This window comes from Topomyia yanbarensis, chromosome 1 (genome assembly GCF_030247195.1).
Source record: "Topomyia yanbarensis strain Yona2022 chromosome 1, ASM3024719v1, whole genome shotgun sequence".
NCBI lineage: Eukaryota > Metazoa > Arthropoda > Insecta > Diptera > Culicidae > Topomyia > Topomyia yanbarensis.
Genome location: NC_080670.1, coordinates 7,707,065 through 7,730,030, shown reverse-complemented (window position 1 = coordinate 7,730,030; position 22,966 = coordinate 7,707,065). Strand labels below are relative to the sequence as shown.

Below are 22,966 nucleotides of genomic sequence, written 5' to 3'. Positions count from 1 at the left end.
GTTTTGTCTTCCGTCAGCTCCGTGTTCGCCTGCACGAAAATCATGCGGGGCTTCTTGTGCAGCAGAACAATGTCACGCCACTTGGCCCAGGGATATGGACCTTCCTCGCTGACCTCCGAATAGTGGTTGTACATCTTAGTAGCACTCACCACGTCTCCGGTAGACTTATAATACTGCAGCTTTAGCAGAAACTGCTTGATGGCTTCCTTACCCACTGTTTCTATCTTGCTGCGATCAAATTTCAACAGCAAATTCTTGCCTGGCTCGGTCTCTTCTACACTGACCAACCCCTCGCCGGCTTCCAGCAGCACCTTCATGATTACGAACCGAGCTTGATAGTGAGCCTGCAGCCAGGCTTTTTGTGTTGGATTGTACAATTCCATCGCAACGCCGACTCCTCCCCATACTAGTAGTAGCCAGTTAACGTAGATGATGTCATCCATGTCCTGCTCATCTGTGTGACCGAAAATCTTCAAAATGTCACGATTCAAGCTCAGATACAGACCGACCGCTTCTGCACGACACTCCTCGTAGCTCGAGCTTAACGATTTAAATTTAGAGTCATACGTTTCACCGGGTTCGTACCAATTGCAGACTGCTTCCCCATTCAGCGGATTTTTGACCTTCTCCCGATCAAAATTGTACTCGCCTTTCTCGTTCAGGCGCAATAATTTCCCACTACCATGACCCAGTAACTCGTGAAGACCGACCTGCACTTCAAAAGCTGACGCCTTCAGGCGCTTCAACAGAGCCTGATCCTCCGGAGAAAGAAACGGGATCGTGTCGGTTTTGTTCGTATTGGCCAGTACGTTACCCAGGGACACATTTTTGAATCCTTCGTCTTGGCGGATTTCGTCATCTATGTTAAGAAAAACAAAACAACTTAAAGTAAAATGCAGTAGCTTAAAACCTAGACTTACAATTGGGAATATTTATCCCACAAGGCACACCCGACCCGGCAAAAGTCAGTATATCCAACGAAGTAAAGTCCGGTTTCAGATAATTATCCTTCTCGTAATCCTCACCCCAAGGCAACAGTTTAATGAAGTTCTCAGCATTCTTGACCAACGTTCCGAACTTGGCTGACATCTCTTTGTTGACCATAGCGACAAAACCCTCGAACTCGCCCCTCTGTCCCACCGGATCTCTGTAGGTTTCGATGAATCCAATATATGTTTCAATAACCGGTCCTTTGTCCTTGATCCAGTAGCGGGAACCGGTCTTGTGCGCATCCAAGCTACCTTCAGTAAAGCTCTGAACATAATGATTAATCATCTCTTTTTGATTTTCGTTCGCCGAGTACTTGTTCGCTTCTGAAAGATGATCCGCCACCTTCTGCATCAGCTCTCGGTAATCTCCGCGAGTAATTTTAAAAATACACCCCTTATACTCTACAGGAGCCAAAGTTAATCCTTCTTTCTCCCCTTCTTCGGCGGAGGCAAGCTTGATGTTGTATACCGTCTTATCATCTTCAACAGTTTTGAACGTACGACAAATGTACGCCTCTAGCTTATTCTCTTTCATCCACTCACTGATCAGTTCCGTATCCTGAAGAGTCACATTGGACGAAAAGTACGTTGTAATTCCCTGATCGCACAGTCCCAGCGTTTTGGTACGATCAGACAAAAGGAACATCGGTGTTCTAGTCTTTTCCCAAAGTCCTCCCACAACGTTTTCATCCTCCTTGAAAGCCTTCGAACTTTTGACGATCATCTCAAACTTATCCTCGTCCAGGTTGGGCACAATTTTGCTGTCACCCATACCCTTGTAGTTGCCGCTGTTAGCCAAGAAGCCACAAGCGTAAACCAAAAAAGCCTACCCGAGTGGAATCAAAGTTATTACCATCATTAAAAAATACATTGCGATAAGATAACAAGCAAACACACCGTGAACTCGTCCTCACCCACACCCGCCTCCAGTGCTGCCTTCTTCAACTGGTCCACGGGTTCTGCCAGGAATAATCTATGCAGAAGCGAAAAAATTAACGGCGATTCCGGACTCGATTGAACCAGAGCAATCAAACCACCGGTCCATGACGCCTAAATGATTAGACGAAATTTGAAGTCATTAACGAAGTCGAACGTCTAAACGGAGTAGGTACCTGACTGAAATAGTGCGCGTACAGTTTTTCCTTCTCGGTCAGTGCATTGAACGCGGCGGCACAATCCAGTTCCACGATGGGTTGCGAGTTTGGAAGAACATACTGACTTTTATCCGTCATTGTGGTCCAGCTACAGTGGTTGAAATATGAACGGCAGAGAAACTGATGACGGTACACTTTTCAGATGCTAGTGGATGATTAATATATGCCACGATAACCACAAAAATGCAGCGACGACGGAATGCGCGATGTACAGAATCGAATGAGTTGACAGAAAAAGCAAAAGCCGGTCGGTTCGAAAAAGGTTGAATACGCTCGAATTGAACAGTGTTGCCAGATTCATGTACATTGAACGGTAATTCGAGCAATTCAAGCATATTTTTTGAAAACAGCGAAGCTCGCATTTGGCCCAAACAGAAAAAAAGTGAAGACATTCTCGAAGTTTTGATTTAAATGTTATTTAAAACCACACTGATTTCTACATTAATTATTCAGTGCACCAAGCAGTGCACTTTTTATTAAATTGAGTGACTGGCACATTGAGTTTAAATGAATGAGCGTGTAGTCAAAAACTGATGCGATTTTCGATTGATTAACATCGGTGTAGTGGAGTGCACTGGTTTTTCACTTTCTAGCAGAAGTGTCAATGGAACATACCCAGTTTTCTGTACTTCTGCTAGAAAGTGCAAAAATGGTGCAGTTCCAGTGCACTCCACTACACCGGTGTCAATCAATCGAAAATCCCATGAGTTTTCCTCGTCTACTCAGTTTTGAGTTTGATATTAAAATGTCAAATTTGAGTACACTTTATTCAAAAAGCAAATACAAGAAATAACCATTTCGCTGTTTTTATATAACTACAAAGGAAATTATTGGTACTTAATAAATCACCTGTACCTCCAGAACGTTTTCCAGGTGTTTGCAATGTCTGGAGATTTAATCCGAGGGTCTTTTTGCAATCTGCTTCATGTTGATCGGCATCTCGTTGAAATGGCAGGAACTACTAAAACACGGAAGGAAGTTAAATTTGAACAGAAGCAAACTCAATGAAACTAACCTTTTAGTCTTCCTAACGATTCGTGTCGACTGTTCAACTGCAAGATTTTTTTTTTATTTTTGCCGTCGTCCGACTCCACGAACTTTTTTTTGAGAATAAGTAGTTTTTTTTAATCAAAACATTGAAAACGTAATGGTTACTCACGAGTTGAATTGATTCTACTCAAATTAAAACTCATCTTTTGACATAATGCTTCTAGTTTTGAAATTGAGTGCTCTGAACTCAAATTTTGAGTAGTGTTGAATGAGCGTGCAAAAAAACATGCACGGAGCTACTCCAGCCCACTGAGACGTCAAAAAAATTGTTTCAAAATCGTTCAACACGGGTCCAACGATGGACATTCGTTGAACGGTTATTTGGACGTTGTCCAAATTGGTCCAACGAACGTCCTTCATTGGACGATTTTGAAACCAACCGTTCCTAGAGGGAGGGCACATCAATCGAAACCCCATTTATTTGTTGGCCAAGGTGGCCAGACCTACCGATTTATCGGTAGTCCTACCGATTTTGGTCTTCCCTACCGATTCACAGACGACCAAGGGAAAACTACCGATATTTTCTTATCCCTACCGAAAACTACCGATTTTTGTTGATTTTGGACACATCCTCAACTTTTTTTCGAGTTGGATTTGGTCAGAGATACGGTGACCATATCAGACGAGTAAAAAACCAGGACAATCGAAAGGGGACTGCCTTCCCCGTTACCTCTCCATCAACTGTGCATTTTCCGTAGGTTTTCGGAAGTTAAAAAGTTCTGAGATATGGTAGGTCAGAAAGTCCATTAGAATTCAATCACCGGCCACATTTCGGATTTACACACACCCAGTTCTCGCTACACCACCTTCAGCGAGGGTTTCATGCTATTTTTGGAAAAATCGGCAATTCTGAATCAAGCGGATGATACAAAATATTTTGAGATTGTCTGTATTGAACCCGAGGAGTTTTAAGCACTAATTACACGTCATTGAAGTAAAGCAGAAACATCGACGGTCTCAAGCAGCTTCCATCCGCTATTCCTGATGTAAAAATAAGTACGTGGCAATCTCTATCTCTCGATCGGAGAGCTAGAACCGAAACAGCTACAAATCTACCGTATATTCCAAATTTATTTTTTTTTATTGTTATCAAATAGTGGATAAGTTGGTGTAAATCAAATCAGTTTAAGAGCGACATTCCATACTCCTGTTATGTATGATGCTAGACTCAACATGTTAGTCGCTGTTAAGCGTCCAGGCGTGTAGCCATATTAATCCTTGATTAGGTACTGCTTGCATTGATCCTAAAGTAGTTCCATAATCGCCAGCTCGAGTGAGCACTCAATGAAGTTATAACACGCTAAATATTGATGTTTCGCCATTTCCCGTTTTAAGGATTGGAAGCATGTTCGCGGATTTCCAGCAAAAACGAAAAATGCCACTGGCCAGATAACTCTAGCAAAAGACGAGTCACCAAAACGTCGATGTGTCTTCTCAGAGACCAAAGAAAATTCTTCAGGTCGCAAATTGAACGACCTATCAAACTGAGAAGAAGCTCGTTTCAACGACATTGATATCGGCCAGAGTTTGGTTCACAACTGGACTCGGTTGGATTTATTGGGTTGTCAAATATCATTGCAATTTCTATGTACGAAAAGGAAGTTGAAAAGAGAAATAACGAGGCATTTTTGAAGGATTAAAAAAGCATCGAATACTATAATTGGGACATTCGAGTGTATTGAGCTTTGTTTGTCGTATTCTGGTCGGTCGTAACTGCGAGCTGGATAGGAGTGAATACAGATTATGGGCTGTTCTATTTTACATCACCGACTAAAACAGATCGCAATGCTGAGATGCAGTTCTATTTTTCGAGCACTTTTTTGGATCAGATTTAAAACAGCTCGACTATTTTGTTTTAAATTTTCCATAATTTAAAACACGAATAGAATACTGTTCCAATTTTTTTTTTCATTAGTATGTGCGACGACTGACCGCAGAAAAAAAACGTATGTGTCACATAAGTGACAAACAATAACAAAATCAAATAAACAACATTTAGAACAGGTGGTTACCAAAGAGAATAGTGAAAGAGACGAAGAGTGAAAATCAGTCAAAACGGCAACACTCCCTTTATGATGATTTCAACACTAGAATTTTGGCAACCGCTTCTACAGGCAGCACTTTAAATGACTCCTATTATATTTGGAAAACAAACCGTATGTCGATCGATGGATTTGTTTATCAAACGATGTGCATTTCGAAACAAAGAGATGAAATAATTTTAAAGCTTATTTTTACTCATACATATACTCTAGAATGCACCTTACAATCACGATTGAACTAAATTCTGACGAAAATTCAAATTTCTTTTTTGATAGAAGTTCAATACTTATCTCCTCCAACTCAGGCATGAGTAATGTTTATTTACATTGCACGATTGGTCTGCTCAATAAGGTATTTTTGGCTTCACACTATTCGTCTCTTTCCCTATTCTCTTTGGTGGTTACAACATCGCATTGGAAGCACCGTGTTCTAGACGTATTTTGACAGATTCTGAAACAAATTTACACCATGCATAGCATTGCGAACAGCCTTACCGACAGCGATGCCAGATTTACAGACATATCTGTATTTTACAGACTTTTGATGTCTTCTACAGACGTAGCCAGAGATCTACAGATTTTTAAAAGGGTAATAATGTTTAGTAAAATTGCGCTAGAATAACTGTTTTCGAATACGAGTGATTCATTCACAATAGAATTCTACTTTCAATCTATTTTTAAAGTAAAATTTTAGTGTAACTAGGATTTACACAACCATCTACAGACTTTTACAGACATTTCTCGACAAACATATGATTACGGCCTAAAAGCCAACTGTCAAAATCCACTTTGAATGGAAATTCCGGACAAACCAATACACGCCAATCACAGATGTTGGAAGTAAATGAAAGAGAAAAGTTTTCTCTTTCATAAACTGTTGTGAACTATGTTGGACTTGTAACGGTTTGTCTGAAATTTCCATTCAAAGTGGATTTTGACAGTTGGCTTTTAGGCCGTAATCATATGTTTGTCGAGATTTTAGTTATTCTTCTACAGGCATTTCAAAAAAACGTGTGGCATCGCTGCTTACCGATATTAAGAAATTCTTTCTGGCCACCCTGCTCGGTTCGTTAAATTGAAACGTCAAAACGGTTCAAAACAAACATAGCCGAAACCGGTTCAGTTCAGTTCTTCTAGCCAGGGTCCTATTTCTGTGATCAAAAGCAGTAATCGTTTTGGACGATATTAACTGCCATAATTATAAAGTTCCCACTGCTTTGCTTCTAGGCATACACAAAACATCGGACCGAAATGATCAACAAAAGTCATCACGTTCTTCCGAATACCCAGCCAATTGCGGTGCTGGAATGTGCAACCGCTTTTAAAGCTCTTACTGAGAAGGAAAAACTGTATGCCCACCACTTTAGCCAGGTTACAGCTTTACAATAGTTTGTTCTCCAAAATAACACTCAATACCGATCATCTTATCCATAGGCATGCTGGGCAGGCGGGCTGATTGCCTTGGTCCAATCGAGCCCGGAAGCTCCGCTGATCTTTTCCCTACTGCATCGTCTGTTACTGGTGCAACCTATCGGGGAGTTGAAGGAGGCCGCACTGGAGGCGGGTATTAGCGAGGATGAATTTACGGTAAGTGATTTATCTTATCACCTTGGTCAGCAATTAGTAAAGCAAATACGCTTAATGATAGCTTTATTTCGCAGTTGAAATGTAAAATGTTTGCGTACATCAGATGCAAAAAAATAAAACGGTCTGAGCCGGATCATTTAAAGCCATTTTACATGAGCAAATAAGGCTGCCGCAACAATTGTTATGCACACAGGCGCATAAATGATCCTCAACATTTCTTTGACAAATATTCTTAGCTAATATAGTAACACATTCCAATCCGACAGGCATTTCTGGTGTACGTCTGTGGCTTCCTGTCCAACGCCGGTAATTATAAGGGCATGGGTGCCAGCAAGATTGTACCAAATTTAGACGAGGACAGACTGGATCTGATCATTAAGAGCTCGAAAGCGTTTAAAGAGGACGCTGCAACGATCGGATCGCTTTGGGAGAAGACGAGGAATCCAATTTTCTTACTGACAGAACGAACAAAAACTCTGGGATTATGCGACCGAGGAGTAACAACGTACTTCTCGGGGAACGTAACCCGCTACGATACGGAACTGATCACTGAATGGATGATGGAGAACAAGTTTGAAGCATACAATTGCCGAACATTCAAGACCTTTGAGAATGACAAAAACGTGTACAATATAAAGCTTGCCTCCGCCAGGGAAGGAGAGAAAGAAGGATTGACGACATCCCCTGTTGAGTACAAAGGAAACATTTTCAAGATCACCCGGGGCGATTACAAGGAAGTTATGCAGATTGTTAATGACCATTTGGCAGAGGCAAGCAAATTTGCAGCGAATGACTATCAGAAGCATATGATCGACGGTTATATTGAAAGCTTCAACGAAGGCAGTTTAGAGGCCCATAAGACTGGTTCCCGCCATTGGATTAAGGACAAGGGACCGGTTGTTGAGACATATATTGGTTTTATATTTAGCTATAGGGATCCAGTTGGGCAGCGCGGCGAGTTTTGTGGTTTTGTCGCTATGGTCAACAAAGAAATGTCAGCTAAATTTAAGTTATTGGTTGAAAAAGCGGAAAGTTCCATTAAACTGTTACCCTGGGGAGAGGATTACGAGAAGGATGAATATCTGCAGCCAGATTTTACCTCGCTGGACATTCTTACCATGTCGGGGTCGATGCTACCGTCCGGGATGAACATCCCTCGTTGTGAGTCTAGATTGCAAGGCAAAGTTATATAAGTTCTCTTAACTTTTCCATTTTTTAATTCCAGATGAAGAAATTTCTCAAGATGAAGGTTTCAAGAACGTCTCCTTGGGAAATGTGATTGCTAATATAAGCCAAACACAACCGATTCCATTCCTATCGAAGGAGGATGAGGCTTTGATGAAGCGCTACAAGGCGGCATCGTTTACAGTTCAAGTTGGCCTTCACGAGCTGCTGGGGCACGGAAGTGGGAAGTTGCTTCGAATCAATGAGAAGGGTCAGTACAACTTTGACAGGAAGAAGGTAAAAAGTCTGTTGGATGGAGAGCCAGTGAGCAAATGGTATGAGCCCGGTGAGACTTTCGACACTAAGTTCGAATCAGTAGGCAAAAGTTATGAAGAGTGTCGTGCGGAAGCGGTTGGACTCTACCTCAGTTTGGATCGAGACATTTTGGAGATTTTTGGCTACACCGATAAGCAGGAAATCGAGGATATTATATATGTCAACTGGTTATTGGTTGTGTGGGCTGGTGTTGGGGCTGCATTGGAACTGTATAATCCAACGCAGAAAACCTGGCTGCAAGCTCACAACCAAGCCCGGTTTGTTATAATGAAAGCCTTGCTAGAAGCCGGTGCAGGTCTGGTCAGCGTTGAAGAAACCGAGGCAGGCCAAAATCTTCTACTAAAGCTTGATCGCAGCAAGATCAATACGGTTGGTAAAGAGGCGATCAAGCAACTTTTAATAAAACTCCAGTTCTATAAATCGACGGGTGATGTTGCGGGGGCGACCAAACTGTACGATCATTATTCGGAGGTCAATGAGACGGGTCCACATCCGTGGGCTAGGTGGAGAGATATCGTACTTATGCGGAAACAGCCCCGAATGATCAATGTCCAGGCGAATACCGTTCTGGCTGAGGATGGTTCCGTACAGCTTAAGTTGTACGAATCGAACTTCGAAGGATATATCGAGTCCTGGATGGATCGCTACCCAAAAACGGATATCGATGAAGTGCTGGAACGAATCTACAAACAAGATGAGGTGTATTTTCCGAATCTTTAATACTTACTGAATTGTTACTCTTGTGAATAAATATATCGTACAAGATTTTTGAATTGCTATGTTTTTATGAACAGAGAAATCCAAACAGAGGATTTTGGTTTTAGATTTTTTACGTTTCTATAAAAGAAGGGTAAAAAACCGCCCAAAAATCGAAGATTTTTTTCCGAGCCCAGAGGACTGAGTCTTGAATACCAGCAAAAGGAAAACAATGTAACAATACTAATGTCCAACAACCAACCGTGTTTCTGTAGCTATTCTCTCAGCTTTCGTTGCTTTGGTCAGTGCATAAAATGTCGGATAGTGAATCGATTTTTCGGAGTTTTACAAACGAATGCATATCGAACCAATTTGCTCATATCAGTGTCATCAAAAATCAAACATAATCATAAGCTCAAATTCATCATGCTCAATATCAACGCCGCTGCTGCGAGTTCGGAAACCATGTGGGAACAGAAAACGAATAGCGACATCATTATCGTCTCTAACGTTCAAATCACCGCCAGCTAAATCTCAAAAGGAGTTTGTTGTCCAGAAAACGGTTTTCAACACACCTTCCTCATAATCATCATTCCCGTCACCGACTCTGGTTATTGAGCACATCATCATCATCGCCGAGTCTGTTGTGATTTCCCAATCAGCGTATGTAGAATGTTGTTACAGTACTGCTGATTGATTTTTATGAAGATCTGACATACGGTGTGGAAAAAAAACTGCTTTTTCGTTTGCGAATTTTACCCTTTCTCTGCACTGTACCAAAACCGTAGCGTTAAATCGAATGATATTCTTGTTGGCCTGGCCCTTTAACAATTGGCAGTTGTGTTTTGGATGACTGCCATTTGATTTTTGTTGCAATCAACTTTTCGTCTTTGTATGCAAACATCAAATGATAGGCATACAAAAGATAAAAGCAAAAGTTGTAAAATTCGAAATAGCAATCATTCTGTTTTGAAATGTGATCATTTATTTTTCAACAACTAAAACGTCACATTCGATCAGATAGTCTCATGTTTAATTTATATAGCAAATAAGAAAATCGAACTACTCCAAATATTTTTTCGCATGCATGTCATCAAAAAATTGAATGAAAGTTGCTCGAACAGCAAGTCGATAGTTTTTTGGTTTGAGGTAGACCATCAGTTCAAAGGAATTTGTTTTTATATAATTCGTGATGAAATTGATGAAAACGAATATTATTTTAATTGGTTTATTTAAGAACTATTGGCTATTATAATAAACTTTTGAAAACATCTCTAAATAGTATCTAATAGCTGCTTTTTGGTGAGTTTGTATTTAAACAATTCCCCTTAAGTAGGACACACATATTATCGCAGCCTAGATTTTACAAATTCGTATCCATAAACACAAATCAAATGCTTAAAACTTGCTACCGTACTATAAAAAGATGGTTTTTGCATTCCAAATTTTGCTTAGTATAGTTGCCAATCATAATGAATCGAGTCGCGACACTGCACCTTGTAGCTTTAGCATAATTTATGTTACTGAATGAAGTCAGCTGCTGACTGGCCTTTAGCTATTCATTTGAATGCGATTCTATTAAATTTATTAAAGTTAAATCCCATGCTACACTTATTTGTTGTCGGTTATTAATCAAATGTAAGATATATCTAACGCAATCAAACGAAATAAAATAGTAACAATTTTTTAAATAAGATTATAATGAATTTGAAACAAATTCAAAACTCCCTTTATAATTTCCTCTATTTTTACGTTTGACAGATGGGTTCTTTTCAAATGTTTGGCTAGATATGGTATACAAATACATTTTTAGTTCAAATCTGTTTAAATAGTAAATAGCCTGAGGTGATACCCGGTTCCGTTGCTCCCTTCAGTATAGTTCGTTTGTTCTCCTCTTAGGATATTACGGAAAGAAGTTACGATTTGCTCTATTTTATTGAGATGCGTGGTATTAGAAGAATCCTGATGGACGGCTTTGAACAAAGAGAAACAATATTGATCACAATATATACGCGAACGGAGGTCTTAAGGAGGTGGAATGTACGTAATGTTTCAAAGGTTTTCTTCCATTTAATTCCACTATTAAACATAGTGGAATTAAATGGAAGAAAACCTTTGAAACATTAATATTGATCAATGATACTCCATATAATTATCACAGATCCTAGCTGTCGAAATCGTACAAGGATATATCTTCACATTCAACGAGAATTTAAAAAGATGCTACCCGTAGGATGCATCCAGTCAGTCGAGATTTAGCGTAGTTTGGATTTACTTCATTTCCAACCAAGTATTTTTTTGAAAATTACTCTTGGTAATAAGAGACGGCAATTCAAAGGTACACCTAAAACTGTATGGCTGTGCGATGATGTCGTATTTGGTACCATCGTATATATAAGAAAAACATCCGTCTTCTCAAGCTTAAATAAATCCAGGACATTGTCGTTTGGAAGTTGATTAATATATAGGAACTCAACGGTTTGTTACTTTTTCTGTAAAAATGGACAAATTGATACGAGCCGCTGATATTTGAAAATTGCTGTTCGATTGGATCAATACTACGTTTTAGTCACATTCGTTTCGGAGAACCTATTACGCCAAGCTCTTTGAATAGAGGAAATATGCTAGCGGAGCATGTCTGCTTCCATTCACGAACAATAGATACAAAGTTGGCCACATCTAGCGAGTCATAGCTGTAGGTATAATTTGTCCACTGGTCTACCAACTTCTTCGGTCAGGGTTTCATTGGTTTCGAATTCATCGGAGCTTTTCAAAGTTAAGAACTTATATGTCGTTGGTGCAGGAGACGCCAATTGCTAAAGGTTTATTCAAAATGGTCTCCACGGGAATGCGCTGTTTTCAAATATCCAATCAAATCTTGTTTGGAAATCCGGACGTCTTGTACAGTGTGTAATTTTACTAAATTTTTGATTGTCTTTGAACATTATTAGTTTCTTATTCGAGGGACATGTGCAATTTCTTTTTCTCACTATTATCACCGAACATGCCATGATCTTTTACTTTGTTGGCACACGAACATCAGGACCACATTGAGCTATGCGGAGGCATGGGAGCTATACTTCTTAAATCCCTCTCCTCGCGACAGTGATTCGGAATATATTGGGTTAAATATATATGGCATATGGCACGTTCCGTATGTAGCGGCGGCAACAGTCCAGCCGGCGCGGTCATCGGGATAGAACCAAATTCGATCGCATATCGGTTCCTCATGTGGCATATCCTGCAACTCCCGAATGTGATGTGATATTAAGCCACCATCAGCTCAAGGTTTTTCCAATGAATGCGGGTAGACTTACGGTAGCCTCGAAATAGATTATCGTAAAACCTTCGCATTATTGCTGTTAATGAAGGGAAATCAAAAAGGGTTAGGCGGGTGCGTAAGCAGAGGCACTTACACGCACCCCGCTTCCTTCCAACAACAATACTTCAGTTAAAAGATAAAAAATTTCGCTATACCTGCTTTACCCACCTGATGGTTTGTTTTGAGAAGGGTGCGTCAAACTCATATCAGACCTTCTGATGAAAACAAGTTTTCTTCAAGTGACTTAGGCTGGCTATCCACGTTCCTTCGTCCAGTCCTCAATTCATATGATACCCTGGTGCTCCCAGCCCCTCCCAGTTTTCAATGTTATATAGTGTATTATATAGCGAATTAAATTTATTGTATATGATGTAATATAGCATAGTTGACAAATAGCTCAAGATCAAGAATAAAATGAATATTGTGTACATACCTAATAAGAAAAATGAATAAAACCTTTAATGAATACAATTTAATGAAAATAATGAATATAACACATACATGAATATAACACATACATGAATATAACCATTGTTATACAAGGTATATGGTGAACACGTTAGTTGCAACGAAAATTATGACGCAGTGAATATAACGAAATTCAGTGAGTTTCAAATAACAGTATGTATCAATTTTCCTGAGAAAGATAGAAATAAATGTAAATAAGTATGGTGAGAACGATGAGCATGAAGAATTAATTAAGTAGTTTGAAAATCATGGATAAACGCATTCAATAAATATAATATATTGATCTGTTGTGAACGACGACCACTTTTCCTCCTTGACTCCGATTGGCCTTCCACTTCATTGTCCAGTTGTAACTTCATGCACTGGTGGACCCTCCTCACCCCATAAATCATATGCATATAACGTCAATATATAATCAATATATCAATATATCAATATATCAATATATAATATAATATAACATAATATAATATAATATAATATAATATAACATAATATAATATAATATAATATAATATAATATAATATAATATAATATAATATAATATAATATAATATAATATAATATAATATAATATAATATAATATAATATAATATAATATAATATAATATAATATAATATAATATAATATAATATAATATAATATAATATAATATAATATAATATAATATAATATAATATAATATAATATAATATAATATAATATAATATAATATAATATAATATAATATAATATAATATAATATAATATAATATAATATAATATAATATAATATAATATAATATAATATAATATAATATAATATAATATAATATAATATAATATAATATAATATAATATAATATAATATAATATAATATAATATAATATAATATAATATAATATAATATAATATAATATAATATAATATAATATAATATAATATAATATAATATAATATAATATAATATAATATAATATAATATAATATAATATAATATAATATAATATAATATAATATAATATAATATAATATAATATAATATAATATAATATAATATAATATAATATAATATAATATAATATAATATAATATAATATAATATAATATAATATAATATAATATAATATAATATAATATAATATAATATAATATAATATAATATAATATAATATAATATAATATAATATAATATAATATAATATAATATAATATAATATAATATAATATAATATAATATAATATAATATAATATAATATAATATAATATAATATAATATAATATAATATAATACAATATAATATAATATAATACAATATAATACAATACAATATAATACAATATAATATAATATAATATATCGTATCGTTCGACGATGGACCCGTGCAAACAGCCAGGTTACAAACGAAAATGCGAATGAGCTATAAAGAAGAAAGACAACCGATACCAATCACTCCCAAATACAAGTAACACTGAAGTCAAGAATCAATCAAACCTCTCACTCTATGCATGGTGACGAAGTCAACACACACAAGAATTCAAAACGACCCCCATGTGAACAGGTATTCGAAATCCCCAACTTGTCCAACCAAGTGTCCTTCAAAAGATCCGCCAGTCCTGCTCTCCCATCGTTACAAACGCCAGCGGATCGTCAACCTTATATACATGCACCTCCTATGGAGACGCTCACACACATAAACGGTCGAACTCTTGACGTACAATTCGTGTATATTCGCATAAAACAAATACATCCAACTTATGCCGACTTAACTGTTACCTGTCGATGACTACATGCGACGCACTCAACTCAAGCAGTCCAAAAACTGATTGTACATAATAAACATAAACATTGTACATAATAAACATAAACATTGTACATAATAGATATTTACAGTACGGTTGCCGACTGAAGAAATACAAAATAAATAAATAAATAATACTTCCTTATTATATGTAGAATATGTTTATCCATAAGTAGCCGCAGCACATTAGTTGTATCTCCCCCTTAATATTCATTATGCACACATCCAGGTATCACCGAATGGAGAACTCGACTAATTTCACTCTCTTCTCTAACCCATTCTCAGCCTTCCTCTTCTCTTTCTGACAGAAAACACACTCTCCGAATTTCTCTGTTCTTCGGCTACACTTTTTTCACCCCACAAAAATGGCGTCTTTGTAGATACTGACGCCAACATCTTGAACTGATTCGATTTGCCTACAATTTTCCTTTTTGGCGTAAATCAATATCACAGCAATGACCACAATGGGATGATAAAGCAAACTTTTCGCTTCGCCTCAGAGGCCGAGCTAACGCCACCAATCAATGATTACAATCACTATTAGTTCAGTGATATTATTCACCGCAATAGTGGTTTTTCGCTTTACACACTCGTCACTGGCATATCCTGCAACTCCCGAATGTGCAAAAATTCAGTGTATTGATTGCGGGACTGAGACCGCCTTGAAAACAAGAATCGAGCAGGCCCGTGAAAATTTTCCAGACTTTTGGGTTGCCACACGTAACTACTCGTTGTGGAAGCCATATACCTCCGTAATATTTCGGAACCAGTAGTTCCCAATGATATCCATTGTGCTCTTACTGGGATATCAAAACTTAATGGCCATTTCGGCGTCACAATTGATGTAGGCACCAATTAACAGAGTTGGCATCCGATGAACGCTGTCCTATTCTAAAATGATTAACCAGATCGTGAAACTGACCGTGTACAAACCTTTGCCAAACATTTTACCTCTTGTCTTTTTGACACCTTATCCAATACTTCGTTCGCCTCGTCTTTCACAGTTGTTTGCTTTTTGCAATTCCAAGACCGTCGCGGATGATTTCCTGTATGCTCTCAAGACCCCCATGCCAGTGATATTGTCCGAAAATGGGCACAAATAAATCGTTTGAACTAGATGTATTTTTCCAGTAAACACTATTAACAATATTTGTTATTTTTCTTGACCTGAAAAACAGTTTACACTACCAGGTTATCGTTAACACTAATAAAATTACAAATATTTTTTTGCTCTCGTGAACGGATGTGGTTTTAGTAAATGCTGTTACTAGTAAAGAGAAAAAAAAAACTAAGAAATACTTCTCCCAATCGCATTGCGCGCATCAAATGATTGTCATTTGGTTCAGCCCGAGCACTGAAAACAGATGAAATACGAATGATGAACTGCTGTGATTTGGAATGATGATTATCAACGCCATCGTTTACTTTATCGAGTGCAATCAATTCCTTTACAGTTATGTTTATCATTTGAAAATCGACAACCTGTTCATTCCAATTCAAATATGAAGTCATTCGATCTTGAATTTACTATTTTTTGAATGATTGCCATTCGAAATCGTCAACATCGAGTTTTTAGGCCGTTCATATGATAAATCATACGCTATATTGGAATCATTTTTGTTCAGTGTGTCCAACCTTAAAAATCATGGACGCACTCTTGTAACTTATTTGGTTATATTTCAAAATGTCTGGATAAATCTGGACAAATTCTCTGAAATCTGGATCAGACAAAAATAAATGTGTATACGTGACCGACGCTTAAAAATCTGGATGAGTCCACATAAATCTGAAAGGTTGACACCCTCCACAACACCGGTGTACTGCTATCGATAACATCAATTGAAAACGGCATTAAGAAGAAATTCGGAAATTAATGCGATGTTACGTTTATTTAAATGTTATCAAAGTAACAATTTCATGTACACTAGATTGACATGAAAGTACAATAAATTGAAAGGTTACTTGACCTAAATTAAACGCATATAACAGGTTACTGTACGTTTAATAATATACAAATTAAACAAAGCTGGAATAAGTTTGAAAAAACTGCTCGACTGTCACCACAAAACGTTTTACTCGGGCTTCGATAAAAAAAATGGTTAGAAAAGGTTCGAAAATGCCACCTGCGTCCAGCCAGGTAAACAAACGTGTGGGTGACGTTTCACCACAAAAGCTAAAAGTGTTACCTGTAAAATGGACGCTTCAAAACATGAGCTGTAAGTGTAAAATCCTTTTCATTAAAATTATTGTTCTATTCAATTTTGACTTCTCCGTTCGTTCTCACATGTTTTAGGCCATACACTGGGACCATCTCCTTTTGCCGATTGTGCCTCAAAACCAACTCAATCGAGTTAATTGTTCAATCACCGGAGGAAGCCAACGAGCCGCTGCTCAACATCATCAGCGAATGCCTTGGAATATGGCTTACCGTCACCGAAGATTTCCCCTTCGGCGTATGCCACGATTGTTGTATGTCGCTGGAAGCGATTCGTCAGTTTCGATACAACTGTCAACAGTGTGACTTGTACTTGAAAAGTCAACGATCATCAAGTGATCCCGGACCGGGACAAGCAGTGGATCTTGATTCCTCAACAGAACAGAAGCCTATCGTCGAGGATCATCGATACCCAGGACTGCAACCTAATGTGATGGTGTTGCAGGATGTGAAACTGGAAGAGCCCTCTGGGAATGTAGGTGGTTTCAATGGGAGTGACGTAAATCAAGTACCTGCTCAGTATTATGAATCGCCAGCACAGGAATCGATGGCAGCCGTCCCGGTTGCACCGTCTGTGCCCCTCAAGAAATTTGATTGCCCCGAGTGCGGTAAGCAACTGTATAGTTCCCGCATGCTATCGCAGCATGTGGTTCGAGAGCATAGACTTTGCCACAGTTGCCGCTCATGTGGAATGGCCTACAACAGCCCCGACAAGCTGGAAATGCACGTAGCAACTTGCACTGGACGACCGTCTAGGTTCATGTGCAACCAGTGCCCAAGCGGGAAGGTTTTTTCAACTGCCATCAGCCTGTCGGTGCATCTGTATTATGCCCATGATAGTCTGCAGTCGGTGGTTTACCGATGCGAGTCGTGTAAGAAGAACTTCAAGAATCGAACTGGTCTAAAGTATCACTACAAAACGGGCCACGGATGTACGATGGTGGAATGTGAGATCTGCAGGAGGCCGTTCCCGACCGAGGAGAGTCTGTACTATCACAAACTGGTAGAGCATTAAGAAGGGTTCTGTCGCTGGGGTAAATGTTTTCGATATAATAAAGACAATTGTGGATTACATATATTTAATAAAGTTGTATCTTAGAAAAAAGAAAAAAAACTTTCTGGATTATGGATTGGGCTTTTGCTTGGCAAAACGCAATTCATCACTGGAAGCGTTGCTCGTCGAACCGATTCCCATTTGTTGCTGAATGTACCACGGTTGTCCAATAGTGCAATTGACCAACTCTGGAGTCTTCTGGATTGGATCACTTTTTGGTACAACTGCCTGAGTTTTGACGCCCGCTATTTGAGCTAAAGTTTGACCTATGGAAGACCTGCAAACGGTACTTCAATGATTAACCCTTAAATGCATGAAACTCATTTTTCCTCAGTGCTCATTTTTTTAGTTGCATACGATATATTCCTCTTGTTAAGGCTTTATATCAGTATGCATTTAAGGGTTAATGAATGGTTTCGATTTTCTTTTGTGTCACCCGAACAACTTACATTGTAGGCTTCTATCGTTGTTGGAACTAGATTGCGAACTGACGCACAAAAATGATACTGAACCGAAAACAAAATTGGAGACTGGGTTTTTTTGAATAACAACTCCAGTTGAATAAACAAGTCGGAATGATACGCAGAACTGAGAATAAATAAATTGGATTGCATGAAAAATGTTTGTGTCAACATTTGTGTCATGTGTGATGAATTTTTTTCCTCAAGGATATATCCATGTTTTCGCGTGATGTCTTCAACCGGCCGTTCCCCAAATGCATAACCATGATTTACTGGAGGTTCTTGGTACATAATGGCTTTAAGGCTAGTTTACAGTTCGGGAAATGGATCACGGGATTTCGCACGGGATTTGCGTCGGGATTTGATCAGGGAAAATTTCCCGCCGAGATCTCTCCAAACTGTCAAACCAAAAACTCTGCTGCTTCTTAAAAATACAAACAGTATCCAACTTGCAGCAAATTGCAAACCTTCTAAAAATACTATTTTCCCCGTCGGAAACAATTTATGTTGAATTGTTCCCGGCCGGCTTTCTGTGTGGAGAGTTTTAAAATCCCGTGATGTTTCCCGCGGTTGGGTTTACAGTTCAGGAAAACTGTCATTTTTGTGTAGACTCAATTCCCGTCACGGGATTTGAAATCCCGAGCTCCATTTACAATACACAAGGACCCAAATCCCGTGACACGTTTTCCGAACTGTAAACTAGCCTTTACACTGTTGTAGACATCTAGCTCAATGTTGGCAGCCCTAATTGCAAGAGTAGTACGGGAAGTTCTCGGTCGAAAGCATAGGTGTCGCTGATATGCTAACAATGCATAAGCCTTTCTATTCCCGTTAAAAAGGGAAAGGCGTTGAATTATTTCGTCTTGAAAACAAAATATTTTGGACCGATTTTGTGAGGTGCAAATGCTGGTCACCTCTTCCTTCAGAAGGAGAGTAAAGCCGTTATTCCCGGTCCATATGGGCCGTTATCTAGGGTCCAAATGCCAGGGGCTCTCTGGCGTCGGTGATAGGCATTCAGAGCGGACAAAAAATGAATTTTAAAAAAGTTCTCTACTACAAGCGCGTATATTTCGCTATGCGCGTCATTGCCATTGACTCCTACGAAGTTTATTCCTCGGTGAATCCACTTAAGTTGTCTATTTTTATCCTGTTACTGTTACGGTAGGATTGAGAGTTGTATGTGAGGAATTTGACCAAACTGGCTCGATAAACGAAGCCCAATAATTTTTTTTTATCAAAAGCTGGACAAGTTGCAAAAAATACTTATATTTCAATTATTCATTTATCTTAAAATTAAGGAAATAATTCGTTAATTAATCAGTACTACAATAATTTACACGCTTTGTTTGGTTCATTCCTTAAACTAAACCGAACCGAAAGTGTGAATACCTTTTCTAAAATATGCTCAAAAGACTCGACCGTATTTTTTCGTTCTCGTAAGCGCAAACAACCTTAAAGCGGGAATGAAGCACTAACTAACGGGGTTTATTGCCCGCTCCGGTTCCTTTGGGAGACTTCCCGTGCACATCCTTCAAGTGGGTCATATACAACCTTACATTGGTGAACTTGGCATGACATATTTCGCAGCCAAACCGGCTGGGGCATTTCTTTTTCTCCAGTTGCTCTTTGGGAACCGCGGGCCCACAATATAGATTCATCTGCTTTCGTAATTCCTTCGGAGAGATAGCTACCAACTTAGCTGGTTCCACCCGTTTTTCGATTGGTTGTGTTTGATGGCCAGCTGGCAATTCAACGGGTTGTTTATTCGTGTGACATTGACGCAAATGCTTTCGCAGGTATCCTTTAAAGGCAAACTGCCGTTTGCAGAACTCACATACGTGTATCGGTGGCGTGACACCCTTGGGAGCTCGGAACTTCCCCGATATGATACGTATCTTTACGGGTTGCTGCTTCGGTGCTACAGGTTCACTTGGAGGAGCTAGACTTTCAGCTACTGGTTCAAAAGGAAAATTGGCGCTTTCAACAATAACCGCCTCCTCAGAAATCGTACTTTCTGGTGACTGTGGTGACTCAAGCACACTTTCCGGTGCTGTTTCCTCGTCTAAAGGTTCATTTTCGATGCTGAGCGATTCTTGTTTAATATCACCTATCGAAAATTCCATATAATCTGCTAGGTTGACCGGTACCAGTCGACTCTTTCTGAGCGCGAGATCGCAGTCCTTTGAGCGTTCACGAAATGCTTCAAAAGTTTCCAGCGAAGCGGAACAAAAACGACAGATGGTGCAAGGAAAATCTTCCTCCGGTGCTAGCCACAGCCCGAGGCACTCGGTAATCTGATCCACCAGTGGATGCTGGGATGACTCGAGTACCCACTTGAGATGATGCTGGGAAAAACACAGCCGACAGTAGTCGGATGGTTCGAGATCGGGACTGGAATTTTTTAAGTTGTTAGGAATAACGCCGCTCACAATCTGTTCAATACTTACACCTGCATTTTGCTTCTCGTATTTTGATATTACAAGATTTGTAATTTTTCGTATTCTTTTAATCCAGAATATTTTAAAATAGTCGACACATTTGTTGTTTACAGAAAACAAAATTTGACAAAGGCACACAGTTTACATGCTAAATGCGTTTCCACAATATTACAACAGAATTTCGATTCGAGCACCCTGCGTATTCGAGCAGTTCTATTTTAAGTTTAGGCTGTTCGCAATGCTGTGATCTAAATGATTTAAAATGACAAGACAAGCAGTTGAATGATTTTGAACTGTCAGAAATACCTCTACAACACGGTGTTCCCGCAATGTGATGTTTTAACCTGGGACGGAACTTGCGGATAAGAAAAAATCTATCGTCAAATGCAGCAGGGGAAACCAACTTTGGGGAAACTGTCAAATACAGTCAGTCCATTTAGTGGCAGAATGCTTTAACTATCTGTCCAGGGCGAACGACTCATCGAGGGTAAAGCCCCAATAAACAATAATACTGGAGAAAATTTAGAATAGGACGTAAGTAACGTTAAGGGGGTAGAAAGGGAGGGGGGTTAGATTTTCAGCGTGAAAACACTTTTTTTAAGAATTTTTGGAAATTTGGGTAAAGCGAATTGATCAAAACTTTTATATATTACAATGCATCATTTCAATAACATTTTGTAATTTTTTTATGCAAAAATATCGACAAGCGACTCGGTGACGAAGCTTTTTGTAGAACGTATCTGAAAAAAAAAAACGATTTGCGGTGTTAACTGCCATTCAAAAATTACTTAGCCGATTTATTTCAAACTTTGCATACACATACTATGTAAAAATGCCTAAACCCTATGAAGTTTTCGAAATAATTTTTCAATTAAATGGATTTTTTAATCATTTGAAATAAAAATTGAAAATTTTCGCGAAAAATTTCGCCTTTTAAGGGGGTTTTACTTGGAAAATTATCTCAAAAACTCTTCGTAGGGGCTAGGCATTTTTTACATAGAATGTGTATGCAAAGCTTATTTCAATCGGTTAAGTAATTTTTGTATGGCAGATATCAGCGTAAATCGTGTTTTTTTCCGAAACGTTCTAGAAAAAGCTTCGTCCTTGAGTCGCTTGTCGATATTTTTTTCAAAGAAAAATTACAGAATAGTTCGCAAAAAAAATACAGAATAGTTACGCTGAGGACCTTATCTCCTACCCGTTCATTTTTTCTCAAAAAAATAATCTCCCTATTCCGTGACAGTGCTTTTTTACACTGCCGTGACCAGGATTCGAACCGGGGTTACTACGGCCACAACGTAGGGTCCTAACAACTAGACGATCACGGCTATCGAGAGGACTGGTCCCTGCGGGAATGAGAAATGCTACAGCCACGCATTGTTGTCCTATTTGGTTGGTGTTAAGTCAGACTGGACTAAGTCGCAAAATCTCAAAAAGTGAAATAATGATAGCACTGGATAGAGAATTTCTTTAGCTATATTTAACTTTTGCCGGATTTAGAATATGTTAGAATATGTAAATTACGTATTAATTATTATGGTAATAGTTATAAGAGTTATAACGTGATGGATGCTGTGATCCAAACTCTAAACTCGTCATTTCCTCTATATCAATACAATGTCAATTAGTCCAGTCTGACCTAACACCGACCATTTGTTGCTCTTGAAAGACTTGCGGTGTTTAATGTGAGCCAGGAAATAACAATTCTATTCTAGCACTTCATTCTTGTTTCTTGCGACCCAAAAGGGATGTCAAAACACTTAATCGCCAGGTGGCACTGTATAGAGTGTATGCACATCAGATTATGCAACAAGCTTCAGCGATCGAATGAGCAAAATGCACAGCTGTTGAGAAATCATCCACCCAGAACTAGGGCTTTGGTATGTCCTTGAAAGTTCCGATTCGAAAATACATAGATCTAACGTACTTATTTGTCGTAGACCTTTGTCTTGATTAGGAAATCCTTCAACCAGATATGAATACTATTGATACCTATGTAAGTTTGGAATAACATGTCAATTTCATCTGATCTGTATTTGGCAACCAATTTAAGTGCCTTAGCGGTCATGTGTGTGATCAAATCAACTACCACTTACTGATGAGATGAAATCGAAACGTTAACAACATTTAAAAAAAAAAAGCGAAGAAGTGTTACCAATCATTTCAGATTTGCTACGCTCAAGCTGGATGTGCACATCTAATTT

General features: G+C 38.4%; 4 protein-coding genes across 6 annotated transcripts; 2 read left to right on the top strand and 2 right to left on the bottom strand.

Annotated features, from left to right (window-relative positions):
- Positions 1-5: 5 nt before the first annotated feature.
- On the bottom strand, positions 6-2,397 carry LOC131693445 (dipeptidyl peptidase 3-like; the record flags this gene model as incomplete). Its single annotated transcript, XM_058981258.1, has 4 exons — positions 2,102-2,397; positions 1,887-2,039; positions 921-1,815; positions 6-859 (listed from the first exon to the last, which is right to left on the bottom strand). Coding segments are annotated over exons 1-4 (2,022 nt in total), but the record flags the coding sequence as incomplete, so codon positions are not given.
- A 3,924-nt stretch (positions 2,398-6,321) lies between these two features.
- Positions 6,322-9,095, top strand: LOC131676771 (dipeptidyl peptidase 3-like). Of its 3 annotated transcripts, none has more exons than XM_058956073.1 (5): positions 6,322-6,401; positions 6,463-6,606; positions 6,670-6,822; positions 7,089-7,983; positions 8,048-9,095. In XM_058956073.1, the coding sequence occupies exons 2-5, from the start codon at positions 6,487-6,489 to the stop codon at positions 9,040-9,042; spliced, it is 2,163 nt and encodes a 720-aa protein (XP_058812056.1). In that variant the 5' UTR covers positions 6,322-6,401; positions 6,463-6,486; the 3' UTR covers positions 9,043-9,095. The 3 variants fall into 3 exon arrangements, with proteins under 3 accessions (XP_058812056.1, XP_058812058.1, XP_058812059.1); XM_058956075.1 differs by having other exon boundaries at positions 6,344-6,398; XM_058956076.1 differs by lacking the exons at positions 6,322-6,401; positions 6,463-6,606 and having other exon boundaries at positions 6,685-6,822; positions 6,897-7,983.
- Positions 9,096-16,523: 7,428 nt separating this feature from the next.
- LOC131676769 (zinc finger protein 32-like) lies at positions 16,524-17,874 on the top strand. The gene is made up of 2 exons (XM_058956071.1): positions 16,524-16,810; positions 16,888-17,874. The coding sequence occupies exons 1-2, from the start codon at positions 16,788-16,790 to the stop codon at positions 17,822-17,824; spliced, it is 960 nt and encodes a 319-aa protein (XP_058812054.1). The 5' UTR covers positions 16,524-16,787; the 3' UTR covers positions 17,825-17,874.
- Positions 17,875-19,056: 1,182 nt separating this feature from the next.
- On the bottom strand, positions 19,057-21,213 carry LOC131676770 (uncharacterized). Its single transcript, XM_058956072.1, has 2 exons — positions 20,772-21,213; positions 19,057-20,715 (listed from the first exon to the last, which is right to left on the bottom strand). The coding sequence occupies exons 1-2, from the start codon at positions 20,777-20,779 to the stop codon at positions 19,800-19,802; spliced, it is 924 nt and encodes a 307-aa protein (XP_058812055.1). The 5' UTR covers positions 20,780-21,213; the 3' UTR covers positions 19,057-19,799.
- Positions 21,214-22,966: the final 1,753 nt, after the last annotated feature.

Bases quoted from the DNA above. Each gene is read 5' to 3' on its own strand.
- LOC131676771 (XM_058956073.1), top strand. From the start codon at position 6,487: ATGATCAACAAAAGTCATCACGTTCTTCCGAATACCCAGCCAATTGCG. The intron at 6,607-6,669 runs GTTACAGCTTTA...TCTTATCCATAG, and splicing joins ATGCCCACCACTTTAGCCAG to GCATGCTGGGCAGGCGGGCT. The intron at 7,984-8,047 runs GTGAGTCTAGAT...TTTTAATTCCAG, and splicing joins CGGGATGAACATCCCTCGTT to ATGAAGAAATTTCTCAAGAT.
- LOC131676769 (XM_058956071.1), top strand. From the start codon at position 16,788: ATGGACGCTTCAAAACATGAGCT. The intron at 16,811-16,887 runs GTAAGTGTAAAA...CACATGTTTTAG, and splicing joins GACGCTTCAAAACATGAGCT to GCCATACACTGGGACCATCT.